The sequence below is a fragment of the Rissa tridactyla genome, chromosome 6, assembly GCF_028500815.1.
Source record: "Rissa tridactyla isolate bRisTri1 chromosome 6, bRisTri1.patW.cur.20221130, whole genome shotgun sequence".
NCBI lineage: Eukaryota > Metazoa > Chordata > Aves > Charadriiformes > Laridae > Rissa > Rissa tridactyla.
This window is the reverse complement of record NC_071471.1, coordinates 60,417,257-60,443,885: the sequence shown is the minus strand read 5'-3', so window position 1 is coordinate 60,443,885 and position 26,629 is coordinate 60,417,257. Positions and strand designations below refer to the sequence as shown.

The 26,629-nt window shown below is 43.2% G+C and overlaps 1 protein-coding gene across 1 annotated transcript in view; it reads right to left on the bottom strand.

Moving 5' to 3' along the window:
• Positions 1-26,629, bottom strand: part of SORCS3 (sortilin related VPS10 domain containing receptor 3) — a 303,973-nt gene that overhangs the window by 32,827 nt on the left and 244,517 nt on the right. Inside the window, 3 exon segments of the mRNA XM_054205785.1 lie at positions 1,427-1,560; positions 3,115-3,232; positions 22,841-22,948. Coding sequence (XP_054061760.1) covers positions 1,427-1,560; positions 3,115-3,232; positions 22,841-22,948 — 360 coding nt within the window.

Below are 26,629 nucleotides of genomic sequence, written 5' to 3'. Positions count from 1 at the left end.
CACAGGTTAGAAAAGACAAGCTTCACTGTGAAAATAGAAAGCTGGTGAGGCACAAAGTCACAGAAAAAAAAAAAGGAAAAAAGAAAAAAGAGCAAATACATAAGCATCCCTGGAGATTGGTGCTTGGTTCAGCTCAGAGGCATATACCAATGCCAAGGACAGATACTGCAGGGCAAGATAGTTCGTTCATCCTGCAAGTTCCCATGACAAGAACAAAGGGGAAATATCTCCTGAGTCAAGCTAAGGAGTCTCAGATGTAATTTTGGCATGAGGAACAAATTAAACATTCATCCAGATAAGATGAAAATCTCTGCTCTATATCCCTGAACCTCTCTCTTGGAGTCAAACTGCTCCAATATTCAACAAAACACTTTAGTCTATATTTTTTATTCATTGTTGCTTTGCTGCTTTTCAGTGTGTCCATGTTCTAAAAAGAACTGTGAGTCTCAGCTGGCCTAAGTCCAAACAAGTCTTCAGATCTCATGCCTCACAACTCTTCAGGAATGATCTGAAGTTAAGAGAAGTTTTCAGGAATCACACCAATACCAAAACAGACACAGATCATGATTACCTACTATAAAAATGAAAATGTTTTCTCAGCTGACCTGCTTTCAGGGTATTTTGAACTACATTTAAATGACATTCTGATCACAGCTATTGACAGTCTTAAATCTTTGAAATATTGCCTATCACAGGTTCCTTGTAGGAGTTCCTTGTGCAGAGATCCTGACTGTTATGCATTCTTCCATCCCCGATCCCTGATTGTTGAGCAATATCAAACAGTGGTTCACTTTTTCTCTGTTTTATTTTTAAACTACTTTCAAAGTGACCTTGAAGCAGTTTGGAAATTATAGCTCCATTAAGTTAGAAACACCAATATTTATGCAAAACAATTAGCTACATCTGACAAGGGTGGGCTGTACAGTCACGTCACAGAAGCCCTTTCAGAAATTTCTCAATAAAACATTGCTAAAAAAGCAACAAATGGTTCCCAGGAATTCAAAGGAATAGTGATAAAAACATGCAAGTTTTGCTAGCTTGCTTCCTAGGTGTTCAATGACCTTGGAAGTGAGGACAGAGAAATTCCTTCTTTCTCCTGTAAGGGTCATGCTTTGGACCAGAGAAGAGTCCTGGCTGTCACTCTACTAGAACAATGGACAAAAAAATGGCAATCAATTCTTTCAATTTTCTGCTTTTGAATTCCAGGCTTGGATTTATCATGGAGATCTCTCTCCCACAGATGAAGGGGACACCCCCCTCACATAATAGGTATGGGGATCCCATCTAAGCCTTATCAGTACGATCGCAGCCACAAAGCCGCATGAGACCCAGTTTCTCTGCCAGGTTTTCTGCCCGGGCAGTAGCTTGGCCACCGCCAATGCTACAAAACCAGTCCCTGCAAAAGTCCCCAGAGTCACATACTCACCACTCAAAGTCCCCTTGACCGCAGACACATGGTTCAGACACCACACTTTGGGAATAGTCCCGACCTAGGGAGCACTGGGCTCCAGGCTTGCGTTTTTTATAGATCTTCCTCTCTCCCATGACACAAGGCTCCCCCTTCAGCAGCCAAGGAACAACAGGAGAAAGAAAAACAGAGAGCTGTAGCAGCAGCTGGGCCCTCAATGGAGCATTTTGTCAAAAGATACAAAAGGCAATGAAAGCATGCAATTACCACTGCGAGAGCTGGGAGCGAAGAGTCTAGCTCCCTTTTGTGGCTTTGCAAATTCAAAAGCCGCCTTGGGAGGACCCATGAGCTCAGTGTGTTCAGCATTGAGTTGGGATGCTCACAACAATGTGCCCAAAATGCCTGGGTGCCCAAGGCAGGCACCTAGTTATGCCATATTTCAGAAGGCATCCACCAATGTATCTAGTCCTATGAATTATCCTGAAAAGACAATGTGAATGCACTCCAGCGTTTCTCCCATATGTCAGATGAAATCTAGTACATGAAGAAGTGCCCAAGCCTGAAACCCAGGGCAGGGATAAAATCTAAGTGTGGAACCCAGGAGTGCTGTCTCTCCTCCTCTTTCCTTGATAGATCTAGCTTTGTTATAGACTTTAAATATTTTTGATGTGTTATACTGGGATTTTTAAACACAAAGGTTTCCAAGATCACCACTGGGAGCAGCTAATCTAAAAGAAACATTTGACATTTAGGTGAATTGCTATAAACAGAAGTTTCTCTGATGCAGAAATAATTTGTCTGCATAGAAGTAAGAAAAAAGACAACATCCAGTTGAAATACTTTTCTTTCCCATTAACAGTCATTCCCAAGATGGCTGCCTGGTTACACACGTCTTCTCTTTTCTTTCATTTAAATTACTTTAATGTATTCCATTCTATAACTTCAGTTATCCGATACATCCTTGCCAAATTAATGCTCATTTCTAATTCATGGATTTCATTTAGGAATGTCACAGTGCCAGTGGTTCTGGCTCTAGTTACGTTGCCCTGCAGGGAGTGGGACATCATACTGGTGGCCACTAACCCATAAGTAATCTTTAGAGGGTATTGAGCTCTCAGTCCTAGTAGCTTCAGGATGTAAATATATCCAGCATGAAAATAAGCCAGAGTTTATGAAAATCAAAGCATGTATCCTTGAATCGAATGAAATAATTTGGTCTTCTCTCGTGTCTTTTATTCAAGGGCTCCCCAGAGCTTTACAGATACCTGCAGGACCTGCAGGATGAGCATGAATAAATGTTTTTATTTTCATTTTTGAGTAGGGAAAATAGAGGCAAAGTGAAAGAAAATTATTTTCATGAGTTGCTGACAGAGTTACAAAGAGTTCAACGTCTCCTACAATTCAATCACAAGGTGAGGTTTTACATTGCCCTGAGCACTGAGGGCAAAAAGATCCAGCTGCTGCAATGGAGTATTTTCCTACAAAGAGAAGTTAACAATCTCCCTAACTTGCCCAGAGAAGACTGGCCCCATATTTATCCATGTATATGCTTCAGGGAAGTAAAGCATCCACAGGTTAGAACTGTGATTTGATAGATGCAGAAAATCCATATGCTCTGCTGAAAAGAACAAATACATTCCTATTTGGCAACACAGAGCATGGGAAAAGGAACCCCTATCCATTCCTTCCCTCCACGGTGGGAATACCTGATTGTGCAGATGCCAGGTTTGGTAGTCATCTTTGTTACACCTTCGACTGAAGAGAGACTTGTAGTCCACTTTGACCAGCTGCCATTCAGAACGGAGACTGAAGTGCCCAAAAACTCTGAGCATGGGAGAGAAAACAAGAAAGACCCAGAGTCAGGCAGAGGTATGCCTCCATTAAGCAAACAATCTCTCATGAATCTCAGCTGTATAAACCAATACACAGTTTTGGAGCTTAATGCCAGAAAATGTTACTCAGTCATGAATAACATTTTTCTGTTCCCTAACATCCTAGGATTGTTTAGCCTTTTCCTGACCCCTTGTACAGCCTGTGTTGGAAGGTCTTCTGTGCCTCTAGTACTTAGCACAATGGGCCCCGAGTCTGTATCAGACAGCTAGGCATCACTCAAGAACAACAAACCACCAGTCTAGAAAGTAATGTGTCTAACGTCAAGGGAGCTATTCAGATGAATGTATGGGTTTGGTTGTCTCAAAATCAAGCCCTTCTTAGCTGACTTAGTTTCTTTAGTGATGAACTTTTGTGTTGCACAAACTTACTACTTAATGACTTGGAAAAAAAACCACTTGAAGTAACATATTTGGGATATGGACTGTGGGCAAGTGACTTGCAAAGATGGCAGCATCCCTCCTACCTGGTGAATGCTGACTGCAGCTAGTAGGAGTGGAATTATAAACCATCACCAATGTAAGGTTATCAGTAGAGTTTTTTTTCTTAACTCTTTTGAATAGGTCATTCATCATCACCAGTCACTGATCACACTTCATGGTTCATCTAGCTAAGTAATAAGTTGATTTTCAGGATGAAAATGACACATTTTCCCACACAACTCCAGGGCAACACAAGGCTCATACTACGTAAGGCAGTCTACAAGAACAGTTGGAGCTGAAGGGTCAGCATTCAAAAAACATCTAAAGGACTCAGCACGTAATTTAAAACTGAGGCACAGATCCGTTACAAAGGGGATGATGAAAGAGATCATATAAAATTGAATAGCACCAGAGGCTTCTTCACAAGCTTGGACCAGAACGTTGGCAGCAGAGCTGATTGTTGAACACAGCTCTCTCTAAATGCCATTCCAACTATACAGCCCTCCTTCACATGCAGGGAAAGCTATGTGCTTGCTTAAGTGTCTGGAAGGGAAGGACCAAAGCAACAACCAGCACTGACAATATACATCACTAAAGTACCACCATCACCTAAGGGAGTCTACATGTTGGTAGCTCACACCTTCACCAAAGAAAGCAAAATCATAGCAAAAACATGGTTTACTTAATGAATAACACCCGATACCCAGACAAAAGACTCCATCCATCCAGAAACACAGCATGACTGCTGCAGAGTGCTCAGTTTTTCATCAAGTAACAACTTCCTATTCCCTTGGCCAGCTGTAGCTTTTGCAGCAAGGAGCAGCTTTTCAATCAATTGCCACTGGATTTCCAGAGGTGCGTAACAGGAGGAGATTAGGGCAGGTGGCCAGACTTGAAAAGCCATGAACAAAACTACAGCTTCTCATTGGCAGGGAGAATATCTCAGCACACATAAACAACAAAAACCCAACAACAATCAAGTTGATTTGTCATTATAACACACCAACTTCTTGGCCATCTCGAATATATAAAAGAACCTAAAACCTCATCTAAAATACAAGTTCCATGTTTTAAAAACTCTGTATGTACTGAAACCCAGATCTTTTCTGACACTTATGAAATGTCATTGTACCACCCTTATTGCGAGATGTAGAGGGCAGAGAAAGAATGTCGGTTTTTTTCATTACACAAAACCTTTCACTAACCTACATTTTTACCCAAGCCACGTATGAGATTAAAGTTTTTGTTGTTTTAATTATTCCAGACTGAAAAAGAAAGAGGGAGAGAGGCAAATTTCCCTATGAAAGTGAAACAAAAGAAAAAACTTCTATTGAGTTTCCAAGTGCTAACTGCAATCCAGATCCCGCTCTGACCCCAGTGTGCTGCCATTCTTTACTCTAGTTCATCTTAATTTACACCATAATCACACAGGGTTGCAGGCTTCACTTTCCCCTCACTGCCCAAACTACTACTCCTGTAGACTGTAGCTTGCACCAAAATTCCTCTGCATTGTGCTGGTTTTTGTGAAACAGAGACCACCCAGGAATCAGTCGTGTTTTCCCATTTAGACCTGTCTCAACCAATGGGTATCAGGGATAGAAAGGGGTAGGGGAGACCTGAGACCCTGGAGTTGTGGGTTTGCTGTGGACACCCTTCTATACCCAAGTTCTGCCTCACAGAGGCAACGTCCAAGAAGCTGACAAGAAGGAGAGAGGATACAATACAAGAAGAACCTGTGACAAAGGTGTACACAGGTTAGAAATTAGTAGGTGGAGAAGGACTTTGTGTGGTGGAATGGATTTATTAGGTAGATTGTTGTTGGCTCTTCAGAACATTTCTTAGTGCAGTCCTAATTGTGGGATATTAGCAATAGGAAACACCGCCTTATTCAGGCAAAGCTACAGAAGAAACTGCAATTCACATTCCTCAACACAGAAGGCACATTCTGAACCAAGATCAACCCATGGAAACCATAGCATTATGGGGTGACAGGGCACTTGTTGGGAGGAGAAGGGAGGAATGGGAAATAGCACAGCACGGGGTTGAAGGCGGCCTCGAAAACCATACTGAAGTAGGAATTCTAACTCCAGCTCCCCTCCCCACTTTCCTTTGACACTGGGTAAATCACACCAGCTTTTATGCCATGACTGCTTTTAGCACATACTCTTACAGAATGTACGGCTGGTACTATTGCAGAGCTGGGCAGCTCTCCCATGAATCTTGTTTGTCCTGGATGTGATGCATGACTGAAATGTCATTCCTCCAAAGGAGTAACTCAGGCAGAAATCATTTAGTCCAGCAGATTTAAACTGGTTCAGGATTTGACCTGGGTGTTTATTACACAGAAAACATAGCAAGAGGAGGGGAGAACATAATCAAACACAAACACTTGCCTGAACCCAGAAGGTAAGAGGGCTGGAGAAATCCAACACTCTGGCAGCCAATGCATCTCAAGGAAAATACTGTTCCTCAAACTGACCCTTAGCTAACTGTCCAGCAAGACAGCAAAAGGCTTCTTCGTGTTTTACAAAAATTGCCACAACCACTTGCTTTTTAAATCTATTAAAATAAGCTAAAAAATCCCTCTGCCATTGAAATTCTTCCCTGACAATGATAATTAATAGAAAAAACAAAGTTTTCTAAGTGGAATGCAATATATTAGCATTCCAAAAGCACAGAGCATTAGCTACTCTTTAATTAAATGATTTCAAAGAAGATCTTTGTGTATAATTGCTATAATTTAGATGGAAACAATACTACACTAAATGTAATTAGAGGAATGTGAACAGAGGGATGTTTTCCTCTGTACTCCAGAGATGGTTCTGGGTCACCTGATTCCTAAAGTAGTAACTTTTCCCCCCCATGCTAATAAAAAGCTTCTTAAGCCTGATCAAACATTGTGGTGCAGCCTTCAGAGATAAGAGCTTCTCATACGCAGAGAAGCTAGAAAGCAACCACACCCTGTGAGCACTGCTCACCAATAATAAACGTAATCCGGACACCTACAGCACTTTTTTGATTGACCAGCCAACATGATGAAGGTTATGTTACATTTCAAGATTACTCTGTTGTGCATTTGAAACTTCTATGAGAGTAAGCAAATATAAGGAATGGAAAAAAGTGCTATGTTATCTGCGGCTCTCCACTGGACTCTCCAACAGCTTTCCTTGGGAAGTGGTGAAAACCCTCATCTTCTGTGGAATTAAAAAGGGGCTAAACAAACCATCACAGGGAACAAACCCTCACTGAGCAAAATCAGGTATTGCAGCCGAACCCTGCTTTCACCAGTCTTGTGAACTACATCACTGCATATTTTTCCATAGTGAGTAAGATGCATGCACATCACCTCTCCCCACCACATCTGGTTTGACATGGCCAGGCCCAACAGAGAGGGTTGGGCAGACAGCAAAGAGCTGCAACATCTTAAAACTGCTAATGTTTGGCTATCAAGAAGTGCTTAGCATTAAGTGCTCCAGTACATACATCTGGATTTCTGTATCCAATGTGGCTGGACAAATAAAGTCCCACGGAAAGAGATGGAAAAAGAGGTTGGTGGGAGTTTATTTTTCCCTACTCAACTGGTGAGTCCTCACATTTCTTTGAAGATACCAGCTCATTTATCTTATCTGATTCCCATGTGCATTTGTTTCTCATTTACTTTGTCTGCTCATTAAATTAGGGAGGTGGATTTTTTTAAATAAATATAGCTGAACTATCAAGATGATACAGGGGAAAAGAGGACATAAAGTACTATGAATTTTTCCTCACTAACTTTGTCTACCATGGCCTAACTGAACGCTTTTAATTGCTTCTTGCAAGAATAGAAGACAAAAGAAGAGAGATTAGTTTTCAAGGTCCAACTCTGGGAAGCCAACACAAAAAGTATGTTTTGATTTTTTCTACCTAAGCAGCCTGATCTGGAAGTCCTTGAGAAGCAATAAATACAAGAGTCCAGATGGCATTTAGACAGAGTCAGTTTTCTGACTAAGCTCAACTTAACAAAGGTTTTCCAACCTAAGCCACGGGATGGTAATTCACAGGCTTTAGACAGGATAGATTTTGTTCTGTCCCTCAGAGTAAGCAGTTAAAACTCCACATAAAATCTCAGCTAATAGGACGGCATCTTCTCAACTGCCTCCATGCATAACTCACAGTGAAACTATTGCTAGGAAACCAGAAAATGCTTCCCAATCCTTTCTTCGGAGAAACAAGGCAAGGCTTTTATTGCCAGGGCTGGATGTCATTAATTTGCAGATAAATTATTAGGAACCTGGAAAACAATTCTGAAATGCTTACAGATTCAGGATGGAGTCATTCTGGAAAAGGTCATCAGTAATACTGCTATAATTATGTCTTTCATTAATTTTTTAAATACACAGTAATTTACAAACATGGTATATACTGACTGGATAACCTTGTACGGAAACTATTTAAAAGGCGTCTTACATTTATACAGTGTTCTCCTGTCAAATTGCTTTGCTTTTGCCTTATCATCCCTTGCACTGTTGAGAGTTGTGCTTTTTATGTCATTCAATACTGCTCATTCCTGACAGGTCAACACAATGATTTGAGGATCACAAGATAACAATTCATCCACCTCCGGTCCATAGTTTCAATCCCTGTCGCTGAATAGGGTATGAGAAATAGATCTCCTCAAGTAATAGCTCCTGTATTGCTCACAGGAAAGGCATCAGCTGTATGCATCTGGATCTATCCCTTCTGGCAGTTTCAGACGAGCTGCCCAAGCATGGAAATGGAAATGTCTTCTCATGCCTAAATCAAGTCCTCTTTATCATTTCTGAAGTAAACTGGCAGGACGTTAAATGAAGCAAGCATGCATTGAAGCTGTCTGTACTTGGCTAGGCTGGTCTGGATATAGATGGAGGACTTTTATCTTCACTAGTCAGCCTGGCTCCTTTGCGTGTAATGGCAGGTAATGGTCAAAGTCTTTGGTAATGTCTCCTGTCCTCAGCTGTGCTCATCAGCGAGACAGATGACTGAAGACACAAAGGAAGGAGGCAGCTGATAAGGTTGTCTTCACTACACAAAACATCAAATGTACCCTCCTTTCTGAAGCATTTTTCCTTCGCTGGACATTAACAAGGTAAGAGATAAAAAGGTACCTCTTTTTGCTTCTCACAAAGTACCCTGGGGGCCTCTGAAGTCATATCTTAACAAGATTAGGCCCCAGAGAATAGACTGTTTAAGTTTTAAGAATTTCAAATATCTAAAAAAAAAAGCAAAAAATCATAGAATCATAGAATTGTTAGGGTTGGAAGGGACCTTAAAGACCATCTAGTTCCAACCCCCCTGCCATAGGCAGGGACACCTCCCACTAGATCAGGTTGCTCAGAGCCCCATCCAGCCTGGCCTTAAAAACTTTCAGGGATGGGGCTTCCACCACCTCTCTGGGCAACCTCTTCCAGTGTCTCACCACCCTCATGGTGAAGAACTTCTTCCTAACGTCCAATATGAATCGACCCATCTCTAGTTTTAATCCATTCCCTCTAGTCCTACCGTTAACCAACATCCTAAAAAGTCCCTCACCAGCTTTCTTGTAGGCCCCCTTAAGATACTGGCAGGCCACTATAAGGTCTCCTCAGAGCCTTCTTTTCTCCAGACTGAACAATCCCAACTCTCTCAGTCTGTCCTCATAGGAGAGGTGCTCCAGCCCTCTGATCGTCCTCGTGGCCCTTCTCTGGACACGTTCCAGCACGTCCATATCTCTCTTGTACTAGGGGCTCCAGAATTGGACACAGTACTCCAGGTGGGGTCTCACGAGAGTGGAGTAGAGGGGGAGAATCGTCTCCCTCGACCTGCTGGCCACGCTTCTCCCGATGCAGCCCAGGATACAATTGGCTTTCTGGGCTGCTAGTGCACACTGACGGCTCATGTTGAGCCTCTCATCCACCAGCACCTCCAAGTCCTTTTCTTCAGGGCTGCTCTCAAGCCAGTCACTGCCCAGCCTATATTGGTGCTTGGGATTGCCCCGACCCAGACGGAGGACCTTGCACTTGGTCTTGTTGAACTTCATGAGGTTGGCACGGGCCCACCTCTCCAGCCTGTCAAGGTCCCTCTGGATGGCATCCCTTCCCTCCAGTGTGTCAGCCGCCGCACACAGCTTGGTGTTGTCGCGAAACTTGCTGAGGGTGCACTCTATGCCACTGTCCATGTCACTGACGAAGATGTTAAACAAGACCGGTCCCAGTACTGATCCTTGAGGGACTCCACTTGTCACTGGCCTCCACTTGGACATGGACCCATTGACAGCCACTCTTTGGGTGCGGCCGACAAGCCAGTTCTTTATCCACTGAATTGTCAGTCCATCAAACCCATATTTTATCAGCTTGGAGACCAAGATGTCATGCGGGACAGTGTCAAAGGCTTTGCTCAGGTCCAGGTAAATGACGTCAGTTGCTCTCCCCTTGTCTACTGATGTTGTGACCTTCTCGTAGAAGGCCATCAGGTTTGTCAGGCACAATTTGCCCCTGGTGAAGCCGTGTTGATTGTACCCAATCACCTCTTCGTTATTCTTCTGCCCCAGCAGTGCCTCCAGGATGATCTGCTCCATAATCTTACCAGGCGCGGAGGTGAGACTGACTGGCCTATAGTTCCCTGGTTCATCCTTCTTTCCCTTTTTGAAAATGGGGATTATGTTTCCCCTTTTCCAGTCAGGAAATATATATATAAAATATTATAATTATTTATATATAATACATATAAAATATTATATACTTTATAGACAGCACCTTTTGAGATGAACTACACAAGCATATAGATGGATGGATCAACCGAAAACCAGATAGAGAGTCAAATATATACTTCAATTGATAATAGTGAAAGAAAAGCTAATTGCAGTGTCATTATAAATAGACTGTTTCACTTAGGAAAGTGTGAAACCAACCTTACTTTCCCCCCCCTTTTATAGTAAGAGAAAAATGCTTGCAGAAGAAGTGTCTTAGCAAGCAAAAAAACCCCTGTAGTAAAGTCACCCAAATCAGGAAATGCTTCAGTTGACCTGAATCTGTGCTTTCATTGTGGGAATGCAGAAAGGGAGAAACTCAAGCAAGATTGCCATCTGATTTCAGTTAAAATCCCTCTTTTTTTTACATGTGTGCCTCTAACAGATAGTACCAGAAGTAGTTATTTAATGGGCAAACCCAAGAAGCGCTATGAAGCACAATCTGGAAGAACCACCTCCTCGCAGGGAAACAAGTGTGTGGTGGGGTTTTTCCAGTCCTCTGGAGGGGATGAAGTTCTCTCACCAAAACCAGGGGGAGCCCCAGAGCCAAGCAATCACAGCTACCGGAGCACTAAGTGGTCAGTCCACCACAACTGAAGGTGCTCATTCTCTCTTTGACGTCCAGCAAAAAGAAGCACATGTTGCTACTGCTGCAATTTTAACAGCTAACCAGGTATCCAAGGCGAACCTCCCTTCCCAGCAAATATCACCAACGTGATTTCATGAGCAGACCTTGGTCAATGCCACCTTCAACGTAGTGTCATAGCACAGACTGGAGAGTTCCTTTCTACAAACTGCTTGGATAGGTACCAGATGGGCTGATCCATAGTCACCCAGGCTAAGTCCATGCAGCATCAGCTTGGACCCATCAGTGCAAAAGTCAAGTACCAGAGCTATTTAAATTTGGCTGGTCTGCTCTCATGAACTGTAAAGCCATTTAACTTTTGGGCATGCTGCATAGATGTGGACCTGAGTGTTTGCCAGGTTAACCCTGCATGTGTCTAGCATTCTGCATTTCCATTCCTGTGGCTCTTGGCAAGCCTGGAGAATAAAGTTCTTCTGCAAGACCTATTCTGGCATTTATACAACCAGCACTGAGATGGAGCTAAGAAGCCTAGCCAGATCTGAGTTGGGGTTTGCTGTTGGTTATTGTACTCTATACCCTAGTGCTCCATGCTCCAGGAGAACTGATTAGTTCAGCATCAGCATGGCATGAATATATGGAGGCAACACAAACCAGTTGCCATTTCTTCTGATCCAGAGTGCTGGGTAACATAGACCAGAGGTGGGGGGATGTCCCAGCAGAAAGAGCCAAGATCCAGACAAACATATTAGCTCTAGCCAAGAATTGACTGTATCCTGTACAAGGTTCTCTCACTTCCATAATTCCCTTGATTTGGTTTGGATTTTCCTCCCTGCTAGACAGGCTACTGTGGTCCTATGTTACCTGAGAAAATGGTGAGCCTATGCTAGAGATCCTGTCTCAGTGCACACCCTTAGAGAAGGAACTGCTACATAAATGTACCTCCATCACTTGTTGACATTTATAGCTTTTGAGACAATAAAAGAAAAAGCTGAGAATTTCACGCAAAAAGAAGGCTTATTATGAAATCTGATCTGAAGCCACCTGTGTGTAAGAAGGCAGTAGTAAAGCAAGACTAGCTCCCATGTGCAGTCTGAGCTGTTAGGAGCAAAACCACACAAGCAGCAATGGAACAGTTGCAAATTGTGCTGGCGGGGTTAGGTTTTATGAACGGGGAGAGAGATGAGCTATTTCCCCATGAATTAAACATAAATCATGACTTTAGAGAAAACCAAATGGGCTGTGTAACCTCCCGATTGTTTTTTATTAGGGCTTATATGGAATTGGCGTTAAAGGAGGTCACTAGTTACATGGAAATTGGATGGAAAGGGACTGAGACGAGGAAGCAGAACCTAATTGAAAGAGACACAGATCAGCAATTAGGGAAAATGGAAGAGGGAGAGAGAGTTATACTGTCTCACGAGTAGTAAGATGATGCAGGGAGCAAGAGACTGGAAACAAAGGAAACATAAAAGATGAAAGATGACACTGGAAAGGTATGCAATTGCCAACAAAAAGCTCTGTCTAATTTTTTTCCTAAACAATAAATATGGTCTTAAAGAGCCACTTTGGACCTTTTAATTCAGTTGCTTTTGGCTGACCTGTTAACTAGGAACGGCAGCCTGAGGGTAACTGGGTGATGATTCAGGGTTGCTGTACTTCTGTCTGTGGATAGAGAGTAAGAAAAATCACATTTTTTTCTAGAAAGGAGAGATGCATTTTCTTCCAAATAAAATCTACCATCCATTTGGATCTAGATTTTCAGCGGGTGCAAATTAGTGTAATTCTCATAGACTATCTCAGGTACAAGGCCTTGTTCTAACACTACTATTCAGAAAGAGAAAAAACAATGACAGTGAAACTACCAAGAATATACAAACAGCAGAAAGCAGCTTTCATGATGACAAATTTGTTCAAGAAAATCTTGGTCTGTATTCTGTTTCCCAAAGGGAAGGGTCAAACGAGAATTTCATGGAATTTTTCATGCGGATGAAATCTGAAGGTAGCGGTTTATTTCAACTTCCAAGTGAAACTGAATGTCATGATATGGAGATTTTCCACAGAAGAGAAATTCAAGGTGTTGGCCAGACTCATAGACTAGCAATCCATATTGAGCTGGTCGTGGAAAGCCGCACCACTGCCAGATTCCAGGTCAGGAGGGAGAGAGGAGATGCGGCAGGGGAAGAGTTTCTGTGAATATAGAGAAAAACCAAAATCTTGCAATAAAAATCCTGCAGCATAATCATGGCGGACCCTCGGCTTTGGAAAACAGTCCTGAGACTATTCATCAGCTCAATGGGCACTTCCTTTGAAGTGCCAGCAGAAGAGGAAAACCACTGCAAATGACATGGTACGGCATGGTCTTTTAGTTAGCAAGTAATGCCAAGTGCAATTAGTAAGTAATCTGCAGAACGTATAATTACAAAGCAGCCCCACAGTTTGGGCTCGATTTCTCCATTAGCTGCACAAATACTGCACAAGGCAATGGAGGAGACAACAATTGTTTTTTTATTATTTTTTACTTTTTAATACAAAGTGCTATCAAAATAAGAACTTACTGAATGACAAACCAAACCTTTTGAAATCTGGTCTCTAAAAAATTTATTGCCAATGTTCCCAAACCACTTTACATGACAATTGCTTCAAAAGAAATCCCAGCAACATGAAAGGGAGTGTGAGACACCTGGGAAGGGGGGATGGGAAAGCACGTTAATTTTTAATGCTGTTTTTCAGAAGTGTTCTCTCTTTTCTTCGAAGCATTCATGAAAGACAACCAGTTTCTGACAGCTTTGAAACTGGAAGATGCTGCCTCCCTCTTACAGAAAAGATACTGGCAGGTTTCAGCAATCTGAGTGTTTCCCCCACTAATGGGTCTGCGGTCCCAACAGAAGCAGGTGCTGCCCCTTTGCCAAAAGCTGGATAACACAGCATGTTCAGTCAATTTCAATCTTTCATCCTATGAATCAGCATATTTCCAACCAGAGATGCCCAACACAAACGTGGAAGCCATTGCTCAGAACACGTAAGCTCCAAACACATGTGACAGGGACAGTCTGCAGTGGAGCAGGGTGACAAGCTTTGCCTGGCACAGGGTATCAGAGAGAAGGCTCAGAAGAGGGAATGAGATCTGTACCTGGCTGGGCAACAGCATGATGAGGTGGCTGACCAATTATAGTGGGGGAATTTTCACAAGTTTGGGTCAAAGAAATCATGAAATAAGGAAACCGCGTACAATGATCATATAAGAATAAGCTCTCCTTAGGAATAAAGGCTTGTAGCACTACCTGAACTATGTGAGATGGCTCAAACTATAGCATGGCTTCTCTGGAGAGCTGCTCTCCAGCACCCACTGCAGCCCAACGATAAAAAATATGTTCGAGTGAACTCTGAAGCCAACCCAACGCTGACCCTTCCCCGCTCCCAGAAAAGCTGGTGTGCTGTACAGCCCTCTGACCCGTGCAGGATCAGGGCCAGGATGAGCTGAAAAGGCATTGAGGCCATATGGTTTCTCAAGTCCCCTGAGGGCTGGCAGGATCTGGGCACCAGAATATTTCCTGGCTTGCTCTAAAAGAAAGGTGAAAGACTCCTGAGGGAAGTATGTGTGCACAGCACCCTACACCTGGCTGTGCACCCCACACCAGGCCTGAGTGCGTTGTACAGCCCAGCCCAGCTGCTAGCAGGAGGACAGCACAGAACCTATAATCCATCTGTCCTTACTTAAAAGCACAAGAAACAAAGCACGTTAGCCTCTAGATGAGACTATCTGGATTGTATTGTCATCAGGCAAACCTCATCCTTTTACTTAGTGAAAAGAAATCATGTTTAAGCCTGATGCTCATTCCGGCTCCTTCTGTAAGCGCTGGGCTTTTTTAATTCACTTCAGTGAATAAAAGCCTCCAGTCAGCACACCAGTCCTCTTCCCTGCACATGCTTACCTCTCCATCCACCTTGTCTGAGCATTACAGACGTGACTCAGCAACTCCTCTCCCCTAAGGAATGGAAAAAGCCTGCATGTGGGGCACTCATCTGGGACTTGGGAGACCTGATTTAATGCCAAGCTCTCTCCCCTTGACAGCCTGCTTGGGTGACTGACCACAGGCATGTCTCTCCTTCTGCCTCAACTTCCCTACCTGTGGAATACAACTAACAGTGTTGATTTCTTTAGCATAATATTTGATCTACTGTCCATAAATAGCATTTGACTCCAATGAGAGTAATTTTTGCCAAAGATAGACAATACATGCCACGGAGCCCAATGCCTTTGCCATCTGTTATGGCTTCTGCCAGGAATCTTCTGAGTACATGGCGCAACTGCTGGGAACTGATCTCAGGTCACAGACATCCTCTTCCTAAGGCCCAATAAATCACACGGTGCTGTCTGAGAAAGATTACTCTAAGCAGATGTTCTCATCACCTGATTAGTCTATTCAGGTGCCACAGAGAGACCTCAGCTCATACTGCAAGTATCAGCAGCACAATCAATATTGTGCCTCTATGGGCTGTTTAGGTGAATTCACGCAGCAATCCAACGGCTAACGAATAGAGTACTCCTCTGGCAGGGAGGGAGATGGGAGGAGGAAGTGACACTGATTAATCTGTGATCATTAATAATGTTTTTAAGTCTTGCAAACGAAGATAATGATATGGGTAATCAACTGTCTTACTCCAGGGTATAAACTGATTGTCTGCTGGGATAAAATGGGAATTCCTATAACACATATTTTCTTGTCCGTTGTAAAGTCACTTGATGGCATTAGCAGATTGATCATTTTCTCGCAAAGTCCCAGCTATTCATTACTTCCAGAAGGTTTTGAAATTAGATCAGACGATATAGAAATGCAGCTCACTATAGCAAATGCCAATATCCTCTCTATCATTTTGGTTTCCTACCTTCATAATTATATTTGTAATTTTTGTTCTCAGATCAAGTTCTAAATTTTACTTTTCTTTCTGTGTGCAGTCATTATTTTCACAGATTCATTTTTATTTCATGGACCCTATTATGAAGAGTCCTCATGCAGGTTTACGCACTGAAGTTTGCACAGCCCCGTGAGTGAGGACAGCGCAATGAACTCGCAAGGACACATCAGAGCCTTGCAGAAAAATCCATAGCCAATAATAAAGCCAGTTGCACCACAAAAGATACTGCAATAAACATAAAAAGAAAGGAAAACTGAAATGCAAGATAAAACCATAATGGGGAGGGCAATTAAAACCTAACAGTCCTTTCTAGGTATCTAACGGTACCTATGCAACTTGGATAAACCCGGTTTTGAAACCTGCCCTCCATTATTTCAAAAACCCCACAGTTTTGGTAGGCTTGAGAGTATGCACAGGCTGGCTGGTCAGCCCTGTTTCCCAAAAGAAGTGAAGATAAATAAGGACAGAGTGCAGAATCCTTTACCACAACAGCCCCCGTACATGATCCCTTCTGTTGTTTTCAGCACTGGAAGCTGCAAGTTGAATTTAGCCTTCTACGGACCTCTGGTGAAATCTTTCCTCCAGATTCCCTCTTCACCAAATCCTGTGTTGAGCTCAGCAGCAGCAGTAGAAGAAACTGCAGAAGAAAGTCTTTTTTCCAGACAGCTTCTTTCTCATTTTCTCAAGCAGAGTGAAGTGAAGTGACTGGATTGATGGCAGGGGAGCTTGAAGACCTCTGCTGGGCCACAGGAATTGAGGAACACCGTGTCTGTATCTTTTTCTTTATGCGTGTTGGACAAGAACCTCAATTTCTTCTAGGAAAAACAATCTCTTGGTGTTTCTACCATCCACTCACCTCTTCTCTCGTTTGCTGAGGTTGCTAGCAGGGGTGCCAGCTATGGAGGGCAAAGGCTGGCCCAGCAGGGAGAAGGCCATCTCCTCTGACCACATCCCAGCAAAGGCACAATTTTCTATCACCTCTCTGTTTTCACCATACTTTTCTCAGCACAGCCACTCAGAGGTGGCAGATCCGCAGCTCCCTACCCCTAAGCAAAGGCACAGAACCTTTCAAGGACATTGTGTCAGCCTGTAATTTTCTTTCCTGTATCAGCTTTTAAATGTGACAGCAAGGCAGAGCAGAAGGCAGTGAACGTTGCCTTGCTTAAAGAGGAAAGATGATAATCACCTTATCAGAAAGTGACAGGAGAATGACTCTTGGCTCCCATGTAATTTTGAACTCAGTGGGAGCTTGGACCTAGGAGCTGTTGTCCCTTTCTCATACTCAATCTGCTGAATCTCTGCTGAGTGCTCATCAGAGTCTATCCATGTTGCCTTCATGCCTGTACATACTTTGCTGATGTCTTCCACAAGTCAGTCACGTCTTCAGAGTAAGAGTTAACTCATGGAACTCCTGGCCACACAATAATGTGAATGCTAAATTTTTAAAGGGATTTTGGGGAAAAAAATCATTAATGTCTTAGAAATACAAAGAATACCATCTTTGGCCAAGGAAGTTCCTTATTTGCAAAATCTCTGAAAATGAGAAAAGTGTACAAGGGAATCTTTTTTTTTTTTTTTTTTAATATATATTTTTATCATCCTCACTGTTGGAGCATGGAACTGAGCTAGAGGAAAGCCTGATCTGACTCAGTATGGCCTGTGCTCTTAATTCTCTCTTTCTCACCTCAAACGTCTCCTGGCCTCCATCTCACCTTTTCCAACATTTCTCAATTACTTATTCATTCTGCCCCATTCTCCTGCCACCCAGTGATGGATTGTCAGTAATTTTATGGGTCTCCTGGAAAAAAAAATGTTCCCACTTCATCTCTGGTAAAGGTATGTGGCCATGTAAACGAGAAGGTGTTTGAAAGGGCCAGGGCTCATAACCTATTCATTTACAACCAGGAACATTTTCTAACACACACATAGCCAAGGTCAGCAGTCACAGCGATGTTGGCAGACCAGCTTGTATTAAATCCTCTCACTGAAAACATTAATGCTCAATGATGCATACACAGATATACATGGATCATTAAGTATATGTACATATAAGCACATAGATATTTATATACACGCACATGGGTGTGTCTACATAAATATATATTTATCAGCACAGACAAACTTAATGATCCCCATCTATAAATGAGAGTCTGCACACACACATGTATAATGAGTCTACTAAAATGACAGCAAAGCTCTCCAGCGCTGCGAAGCAAAAAGGTTATTTCTCTTTATGTAGGTTTGGAGAGATGCTTAGCACAGGAGATAAGTGGCAGGGGTAATAATTATGAGTCAGAGCTGGAAAAACATAAAGCCCTTCTCTGGAACCACAAAAACATCCTTTCTCTGATTTGAATGGTACAGACTAGCAACTCTCTTGAGCAAATACTGCTCTGTTTGGATATATCACAATGAACTAGAAGGGAAATACAGTCTGAGTCCTTCCACCTGGTGGACAACCTCAGGCAAATAACATGCTGTGCCTATGGCTTGTCGACACAGGAATGTTAGATCTGACCCATTAGAACGCGAAATCATTAAAAGATACACTACTCACCAGTGAGGGCTACAGGACAGAAGTTAGAAAACTGTAGATTTCAAAAAGACTAGTGCTAGGCACTCACTGCGTCACCTAGGAATGTGCCTAACCCATCACCCTTATGCATTTGAGTTATTTCCCTAAAGGACCCTTTGCTTTCTATATCTGCTTTCCTCACTCCTGCACCAAACACTGCAATGTGCTTTGGTACACATCTCAAAGTGCTGTAACACTAAGGGAGCTGTACCAACCATCTTGTCAGATGAGCTGATTGTCAAAACAACTGCGAAAGGAACCGCAGAAGTGGATGGCCAGACAGGAATGGAGAAAGGGAGAGCGGATTCACCTTGGTTAGGCAGCAGCTCCAAGTCAGACCAGCTCACACAGTCTTGTGGTACTTCCCTGTGTGTCACAGAACTACATTCTTAGAAAAGCCCACTCAGCTGTGCTTGTAAGGAAATAATTCATTCTCGCACCTTTATAGCTGTATGAAATAACAAAATCATAGAACAATTTAGGTTGGAACAGGCCTCTGTCCACATCTTGTCCAATTCCCCACTAAAAGCAGCTCCCAATTCCAAGTATACCAAGATATTCAGAATCATATAATGCCCCTACACGCAAATCTACAGATTTTACCATACTGGTAAGTTCTTTAGGACTGTCTTAGGACATGCGTACACAGCACAAAGCAGAGAAGATCCAAAAAGCCCAGGGTGCTCGTACAGTACAGACGGCTACTGCAACTGCTCACATAACAGCCATGAAGGGGTATGAAATTCTGTGGTAAAACTCTTGCTGCTTCCTACAGCCCAGAGAGCCCCTCACAGGATGTGCCACGAAATGAAGGCTGGGAATAATAGTCATTCTACTGATATACTGATTTTAATAAGATAGTATTATGATAATATTGTTAATAATGCAATATGTTAATAATAGTTGGAGTATAATGACTATTTAATACACATTCCCCTCAGAATACTGTTTTTTGGAAGTAGTTGAACACAGACCACTTTGATGCAAATAAGTGGAAGAAATTTTCCCTAACAGGAATCAGCCGAGACCACTAAATGAAATATTTTGCATTTTCCAGGATGAAAGACAAATCTTTAAAAGCCACTAACCTACCCAGTTTGGCAGTACACAAACATGAGCATGCTCTTGGTCCCCCTGCCTCAGCCCTGCTTCTGCTCTAAGAGCTCCCACTGATCCTGTTGTCAGCTAGGAGATGCTAATCCCAAACCGTTGTGCTCCTGTCATCAGCTTCTTGAAATCATTAGGATTTCTACTCACAAACAAAATTGCACGTACCTCCAACCACCCTATGTTATCTTGGTTCAGAGGGTGGCCAGTAGCAATAGAAAGGCATTGATTTCTTCTCAGCCAAAGCTTCCACAAGCTCAGCATGATTCTACACTGCCCCCTTATAGATGAGTTGACTAAAATTCTCATTGTGAGAAATACCTAAGTGATCTGCATAGAAATGGTTTGCATACAAGCTTTATAAATGGGCTCTTTCCTCCTCAGTTCCTCTAAAGCTGTGGATGGGAATTTCTCTAAACATTTATGGCAAGTATCATGTGAAATTTCTTTTTATGGCTTTTACAGACTATTAAGAATAGTTTTAAAAATTGCTAATGATGACAGTAATAATAAAAACAATAACAATACCAATAACAATTGCAATAATAATAATATGCCTGCAAAGATTTCAAAAGAAAAAGTCATCCCTCAGCCAAGCTGATACACAATATTTAGCAAGATAACTCACTTCCTACATTCTCCATCAGAAGACTACAGAGATAGAAGTAACAACAACCTGATATTTAAAATGCATCTTTCATCTCAAAAGAAAACTGCATTGATTTATAAAGTAAATGGGCTAAATCCACAGCTAGTTGAAACTGATTAGCTCCATTGATTTCAATGAAGGTGCTGATGTACAGATTTATTTGAGCTCAGATGTGTCTCTCTGCACGTGTGTGCGCGTGTGTCTGCACGTGTGTGTAGTTGGAAAGCGATACACGTTGCACGAAGAATTTCACAGAAAAACACCATATTAACCAACACAGAAAGTGACACATTACTGCTGCATTTGGAGAAAAATGCGTAGAGTGAACAGAATGCAGGCTCTAATCTTTAGCTGGGGATTGGCATATATTTCCCCAACAGGATGCTTACAGCAGCCTTGTGAAAAGGCTCACAGGTATATCATGTGCTGTTGTGTTTTGCTCTTTGCAAAAACAGGGGCAATATTTGCTGGCAGCAAGATAGCAAGGCAGCAGATACACAAATATATTCTGCTACGCAAACAAGTATTCTGCTTTTATGAAGAAAAAGCCAAAGACAAGGCATGGCTTTTACAGTAAAGGAAAAACTAGCAACCCTACCGTAATTGATACCACCTCTACTCTGATAAAATCTCAACAGCTGCCTGCGACATAGACACAGATGCTGCCTTGTTCTGCCCCAGCACTGTTTGGGAAACAAACTTGAGTGCCACTCCTATGCTTTATAGGCATAAAGGATAACAAAAATTACTTAGCCTGGCCTTCCTAGGACACTTTAGCACAGGAGATACAGATGGCTACATCATCCCGATCCTCCCAAGACTACAGCACCAACACACTTCTTCTATCATGGCATAGATGGCAAAGAAGCCAGCTCAAATGACCCTTTGCCAGAAGAGGATTTTCCCCCAGCCCCGTTCTTGCAGCTAAGGTGAGCTCAACTGCAAGTACAGACTGCTCCTCGCCACATAGTCACTCCTGTTTGTGTAAGGCTGACGTAGGTCTGGTTTTTGAAAGGCATGCCAACACAAATCATGCAACCCAGTTGGAATAAATTCAAATCACTAGCAGAAATGCCCAAGACACACAACTGTTATCTGATCCAAGCTTCCTCAGAAACTGATGACAAGCATACCCAGCAGTCTACTCTCAGTCTGTCACTACCTGTGACACCAGCAATAAGATCCACCTACGCATTTCTGCCACATAAGTAGGCAGATGGACTGAAGCCTAGAAGAAAATATACTGGGCCTGAATCCCTCTTCTCTTGCAAGTAGCAAAAATCTGCAGGAACTTCAGGTGCAGAAAGCAGGAAAAGCAAACTGGCTGCAAGGTGAAATTTATAGTATATCTCCCCCTGAGTTGGGCAACAGTGTCTGATGTGATTAACCAAAGAAACTCCTTCATGCCACTGCAGATACACTTTGCAGGCATGCCTCAATCTAAGGCATCTCAGCCACCTTGCTTTCAGACCTTTTCAGGAAGCTGTTCCAGTCAGCTCAGAGAAAATACAGGTAAGGCGGCATCTCTACAATCAACAAAGGCAGGGCATCTAGTCCTTGCCTTGTTCAGAATCCCAGAACAAAGTGCTCTGATACGCTTTATGCAAGAGGTTGAATAACTCTTTGAAGATGCCTTTGAACTTAAAAAAAAAAAAATTTTCCTCCCTCACAGGATTGTTAAACTTGGATCCTGGCCTGTTCTTGGGCCAGTGTTACTCAACCAATTCCACCAGTCTTACCTGGTGCTTCAGCACTCTTGGGTGAAGGAAGGTACAAGCACGTTCAGTGACAGCCCAGGCTCTTGCTTCCATGGTATGAGTGAATCATAGCATACTATACCCCAGATCAGGAAGGTTATTCTGAGCTCAGCTCTGCATATGCACACTGAGAACACCTTTAGCTTAAGCTAAAACCAGATGCACACCCCACAGTGCAGATAGGGATATTCATACCTAGCAGCAATCTCAAAAGACAGTCAAGCTGCACAAATGGAGCAAGCACAGAACTGACATTAGGTGCAACCATACACATCTCTGGCCTCTGAAGAGCAGTCCCTGGGCCATCAGATCCAAGGAACACAATCTCAGCAGCATTTATGAGAAGGGACCTCTGGACGTCATTAGTCCAAGCTCTTACTCCAACACAGACTATTGCCAACTACAGATCAGGGCAGATAAGCCAAGGCTTGAAAACTTCCAGGGATGGTGACACCACAACTTCTCTGTAATCTGACCAGGGCTACAACACTCCCCAGAGAAGCAGATTTTTGCCTACTGCCCTATCTGAACTCCCAAGCTACAGCTTGGGACCATCTCTCCTTGTGCCCCCTGCCACTACTGGGAAGAGTTTGGCTCCATCATCTGTTTGCCACATGTGCATGGACACTCGATTTGGGTCTGTGACCATCAGTAAAAACAACAAAACAGCACCGTGGCTTCATGCAACGCTTCATGTGTAGCTATACTGCACACCATGCACTTGAGGATGTCCATGCTCCCCCTTCTGCTACCACATTTTATAAAAGTTAAGAGCTGCTATACTTACGTCATTATCTGGGTCTCTATACCAGGGTCCACAAGGGATCCATCCACAAAAAGTGGTGTTGATGTGAAACTGTATTTACTCCAGGATCTTCCTTCATCAAAACTCACCCTGAGATAGAAGCAGACAAGATTTATACACATAAAGACTTACTCTAGAGCAACTGCAGCAATTAAATGTTGTCTAAGGTCTGCAAGCTCCAGCAGCTAGATTTATAGACAAGCACCAATCTTTGCCATTTCCCAGCCCACTAATTCATGCTCTTGGTGTACTTTGAAAGATCAAAGCCCTAGAAAGTATAAACACTGGCAATAAGGACATGGATATACTTGATCCAGCTGTACATCAGACCTCAAGGGATCAAGATGCATTGCCAAGTCCTGTTTCTGGATCTGCAATAGCACCTAACATGAGGCATCACTCAGAGCATAAGCTGCCCTGGTCTGAATGCATGAAAATTGCTGTCAACACCACTGGACATTTCGATTCATGCATGGCATTAGCTACAATCCCTCCAGCCCTATTAACACTTATTTGCCTGCCATCTCAGAAGGGGTGTCCACTTTACAGCGAGGTGGAGGAAGGAGGCTAAACTGAGCCACAGTCAGTGGTTAGTCTGGGTGATCTTTGCCTGTTATAGTTGTAAAGCAAAACTGCATGCTAGTTAAAGTTAAAGCATTTCCATTCTTACAGGCTTAGTGTTCACGCTGTTGGTGACAAATCAGGTGTGTGTCCCTACCCACGATTGCCATGCACCTTACTTTCTGTTTGTATCAAAGAGCGCGTGTATCCTAACCCAGCTGACAGGGTCTTGGTTGAATTAGAGTTAGTACAACAGGCTTCAAGATTAGCAGAGGGGGGTTAGCAAACCCTGCTGTCAGCTACACCCCAGCAACCTCTCTATCCCTGACAACTGCAAAGGAGTAAGTGAATGAACAGTCTACCTGACCACACCAGTAGATGGACCAGGTCAGGATCTGGTGGCCTCTGCCCAAGTGCCCTCTCCAGCCTCCCTCATGACACACACACACAGGGTCCGTGGCCCAGGAGCCCCGTTGACACCATAGGAGTTCCAGGCTCCAGCTGTGCCACAGCCCTGCCCAGCCATGGGCCTGACATGCAGGCTGATGTCCCAGCCTCAGCCCGTCCCTGTCCCCTGTGAGGTGTCTGATGCCCAGGGCTGGGGCTGTCCCTGGCTACCCTTCTCCCAGCTGGGGTGGTGGGATGGGCCCTGGCTGTGAGGTCCTGCCCTGCTCTCCCAGGGACCTTGGTCGGCTCCCAGCTTCCCAGCCCTCAGGGAGCTACCAGCCCTCACAGCCTATGCCCACAACAGCATGGAAAACAGCCAGAGGAGTTTGTGCACACCCAGCTGCTACTGCAGCAGGAAAGACAGGCAACCTACAGGCTGTCACCATCCAGCTCCCACAGCTGATGCCCATCAACAGTTCTGAAAGCAACTAAGTTTCTCTCTGACCCCAGACTCTCCAACACAACCCCTCCTGCACAATTTCTGTCCAGAATTTCAGATCCGAATTACACCAGCAAAGGAAGAACAAACAGAGGAGCACAAAGGTTTATTGGCTATAAAATTATTCGATCCTCTCCCAGCAGGGTTGTTACAGAGTTCTCTGTAATTCTGCGATGTACCTGGGCTGTGAAGGCTGACAGATTATTCTCAATGGACATTACCAAAGAGACAATCATGGCACAAACTTCTTTGAAACGCAGGAAACACTTCTCATTTTAAAGTGAGCGTAAAAAAGAAGTTTTCCCTATTTTCCAGGCAAAGAAAGTTTGGGGGGGGGGGATGCGTGTGTGTGGGTGCACATGCGTGAGCACCTGGACTTGTCTGAGAAGGTCTTGCGGGAACCCGGATGGTCCCCACTCTAAGTCGGTAGCATCAGGGACACTATCTGAGATGCCACCAAAGAACCAGGAGGCCAGTGTAATATGTATTACAAACAATGGCTTACACCAACCTTAGAGCTCTAGTGTGGAAAGCCAAGGCTTCCAGTCACCATTCCCTAAGCACCCGCATCTCGCAGCACCTAGCAAAACATCTTCACCTGACTCACAATGAACATCTGCCAGCATAGGAAGCTGACTATAGACCAAAGACAGAAAGCTGGGAGTACAACAGCATACAAAAAGCTTATCTGCCCTAAATCTATTTATTTAAATGTATGTATCTTCCCATACACCTGTGCATTTGTATGCTGTTCTGCTTGCATGCTTATCTATCTAAATAGCATTTCAATTTCTGTGCAACAGTATGCTTCATTAGCTTAGCTAAAGTTCTCTCGGCTTTTCAATTATCCGCCTCTCTTTTCTCCAGGATGAAACTTATTGTACAATGTCTCAGCCTGAGAACTAATAGATATACATGTACTCTTTAATCTATTCCACTCTTGCCCATAAAACAGGTGCCTACTGAAGCAATATGAAGGAAATTCCAAAGCCCCTAAGGGTACAATTTTGGAGGAAACCTGTTGGAGCTTATTGATAACAGCTCTAAATCACTAGTCATTTAATGGAGTGGGTGGAGCATTCATAGTACTGCACATGCCGTTTCATGAGACTTAGAGGGAAGGGAGAACATCTGAAAGGAACCTCTGCAGAGCAAACAAAGGTGAACTGGGCTCCCAGCTCCTATGGATGGTCAACCTATGACCAAATCTTTCCCAACATCTAAGTACAGGCATTTGGTATGTAAATGTGGTTTTTATGCCCAAAGAGTCTTCATAAGGTAAGAAACAATTAAAACAGTTACACCTGGGTTGAATAATATAGTAATAAATGGTTAATACATGACTTAGAGCTCTTTCAATAAGTGGCTCGCATTTCATTCTTCCAGAGCTCAACTTGCCACAGCTGATGTACCTACTGCTGGTGACACCTACCCTCAGCTAACACACACTTCTCCTGCCCTTGGCTCATACTCGATTTGGTCTAAAGACTTCAAAATGGTTTTGATGTCCTCTTTCCTGAGGGCACTTCATGTATAGTCATGACTACTGAGTTACCTATCAGAGGCAAATGTTTCTAGTCACACAACACCACACTCTAACCACAGACAGAAAGGTAGAGTCTGCTGGAAGCATCATTATGGATCTGCCCTGTTACTACTCTCCTCTGTATTGTCCAGTTATGGAGGCTCTTGGCAAGAGGATGCTGGCCTAGACTAATCCCTGGCCCTGACTCAGTAAGGCTATGTATATTAAGTTATGACTGTGACAAGCGTGCTTGTGATAAAACAAACAACCCGTTTCCTGAACACTACAGACAAAGATCACAACCCTCATTTTGCATATAATGACTTGCCTGTAATCCCTCATGGAGGCAGAGACATCTTAGAGAACACTTGGTTCCCCTATCCTAGAAAAATTACAAAGCCGTAGGAATACAAACTAATACATCCTGTGATTAACAATCCACTATCACACCAAAACTAAAGCAGTCATTTCTTTTAGAAGAAAGAAATGTGCTCAAATGCAACATACTCAAACTTTAATAGAAACCTATGTTGCAGTCATCCCAGAGTTATTTGTCAGGTCAGGAATATAAAGTCCAGGAAGCTTTTCATATTGAAAAAGTAGCCATTAAAGTTCTTAAGGTACACCTCTGGAACATTAGCTTGTGATGGGTAAAGACAGCCTGTCTTGAGGTCTCCAGTTTCTGAATGACTGTAATTTAACTGAAGGATTTTGTACAATAATGACTCAGGTAGAGGAGACCTTAACACCTCAGCACTGCTGCCAAACACAGTTGCTTTCTTTTTCTATTTGACTGAAG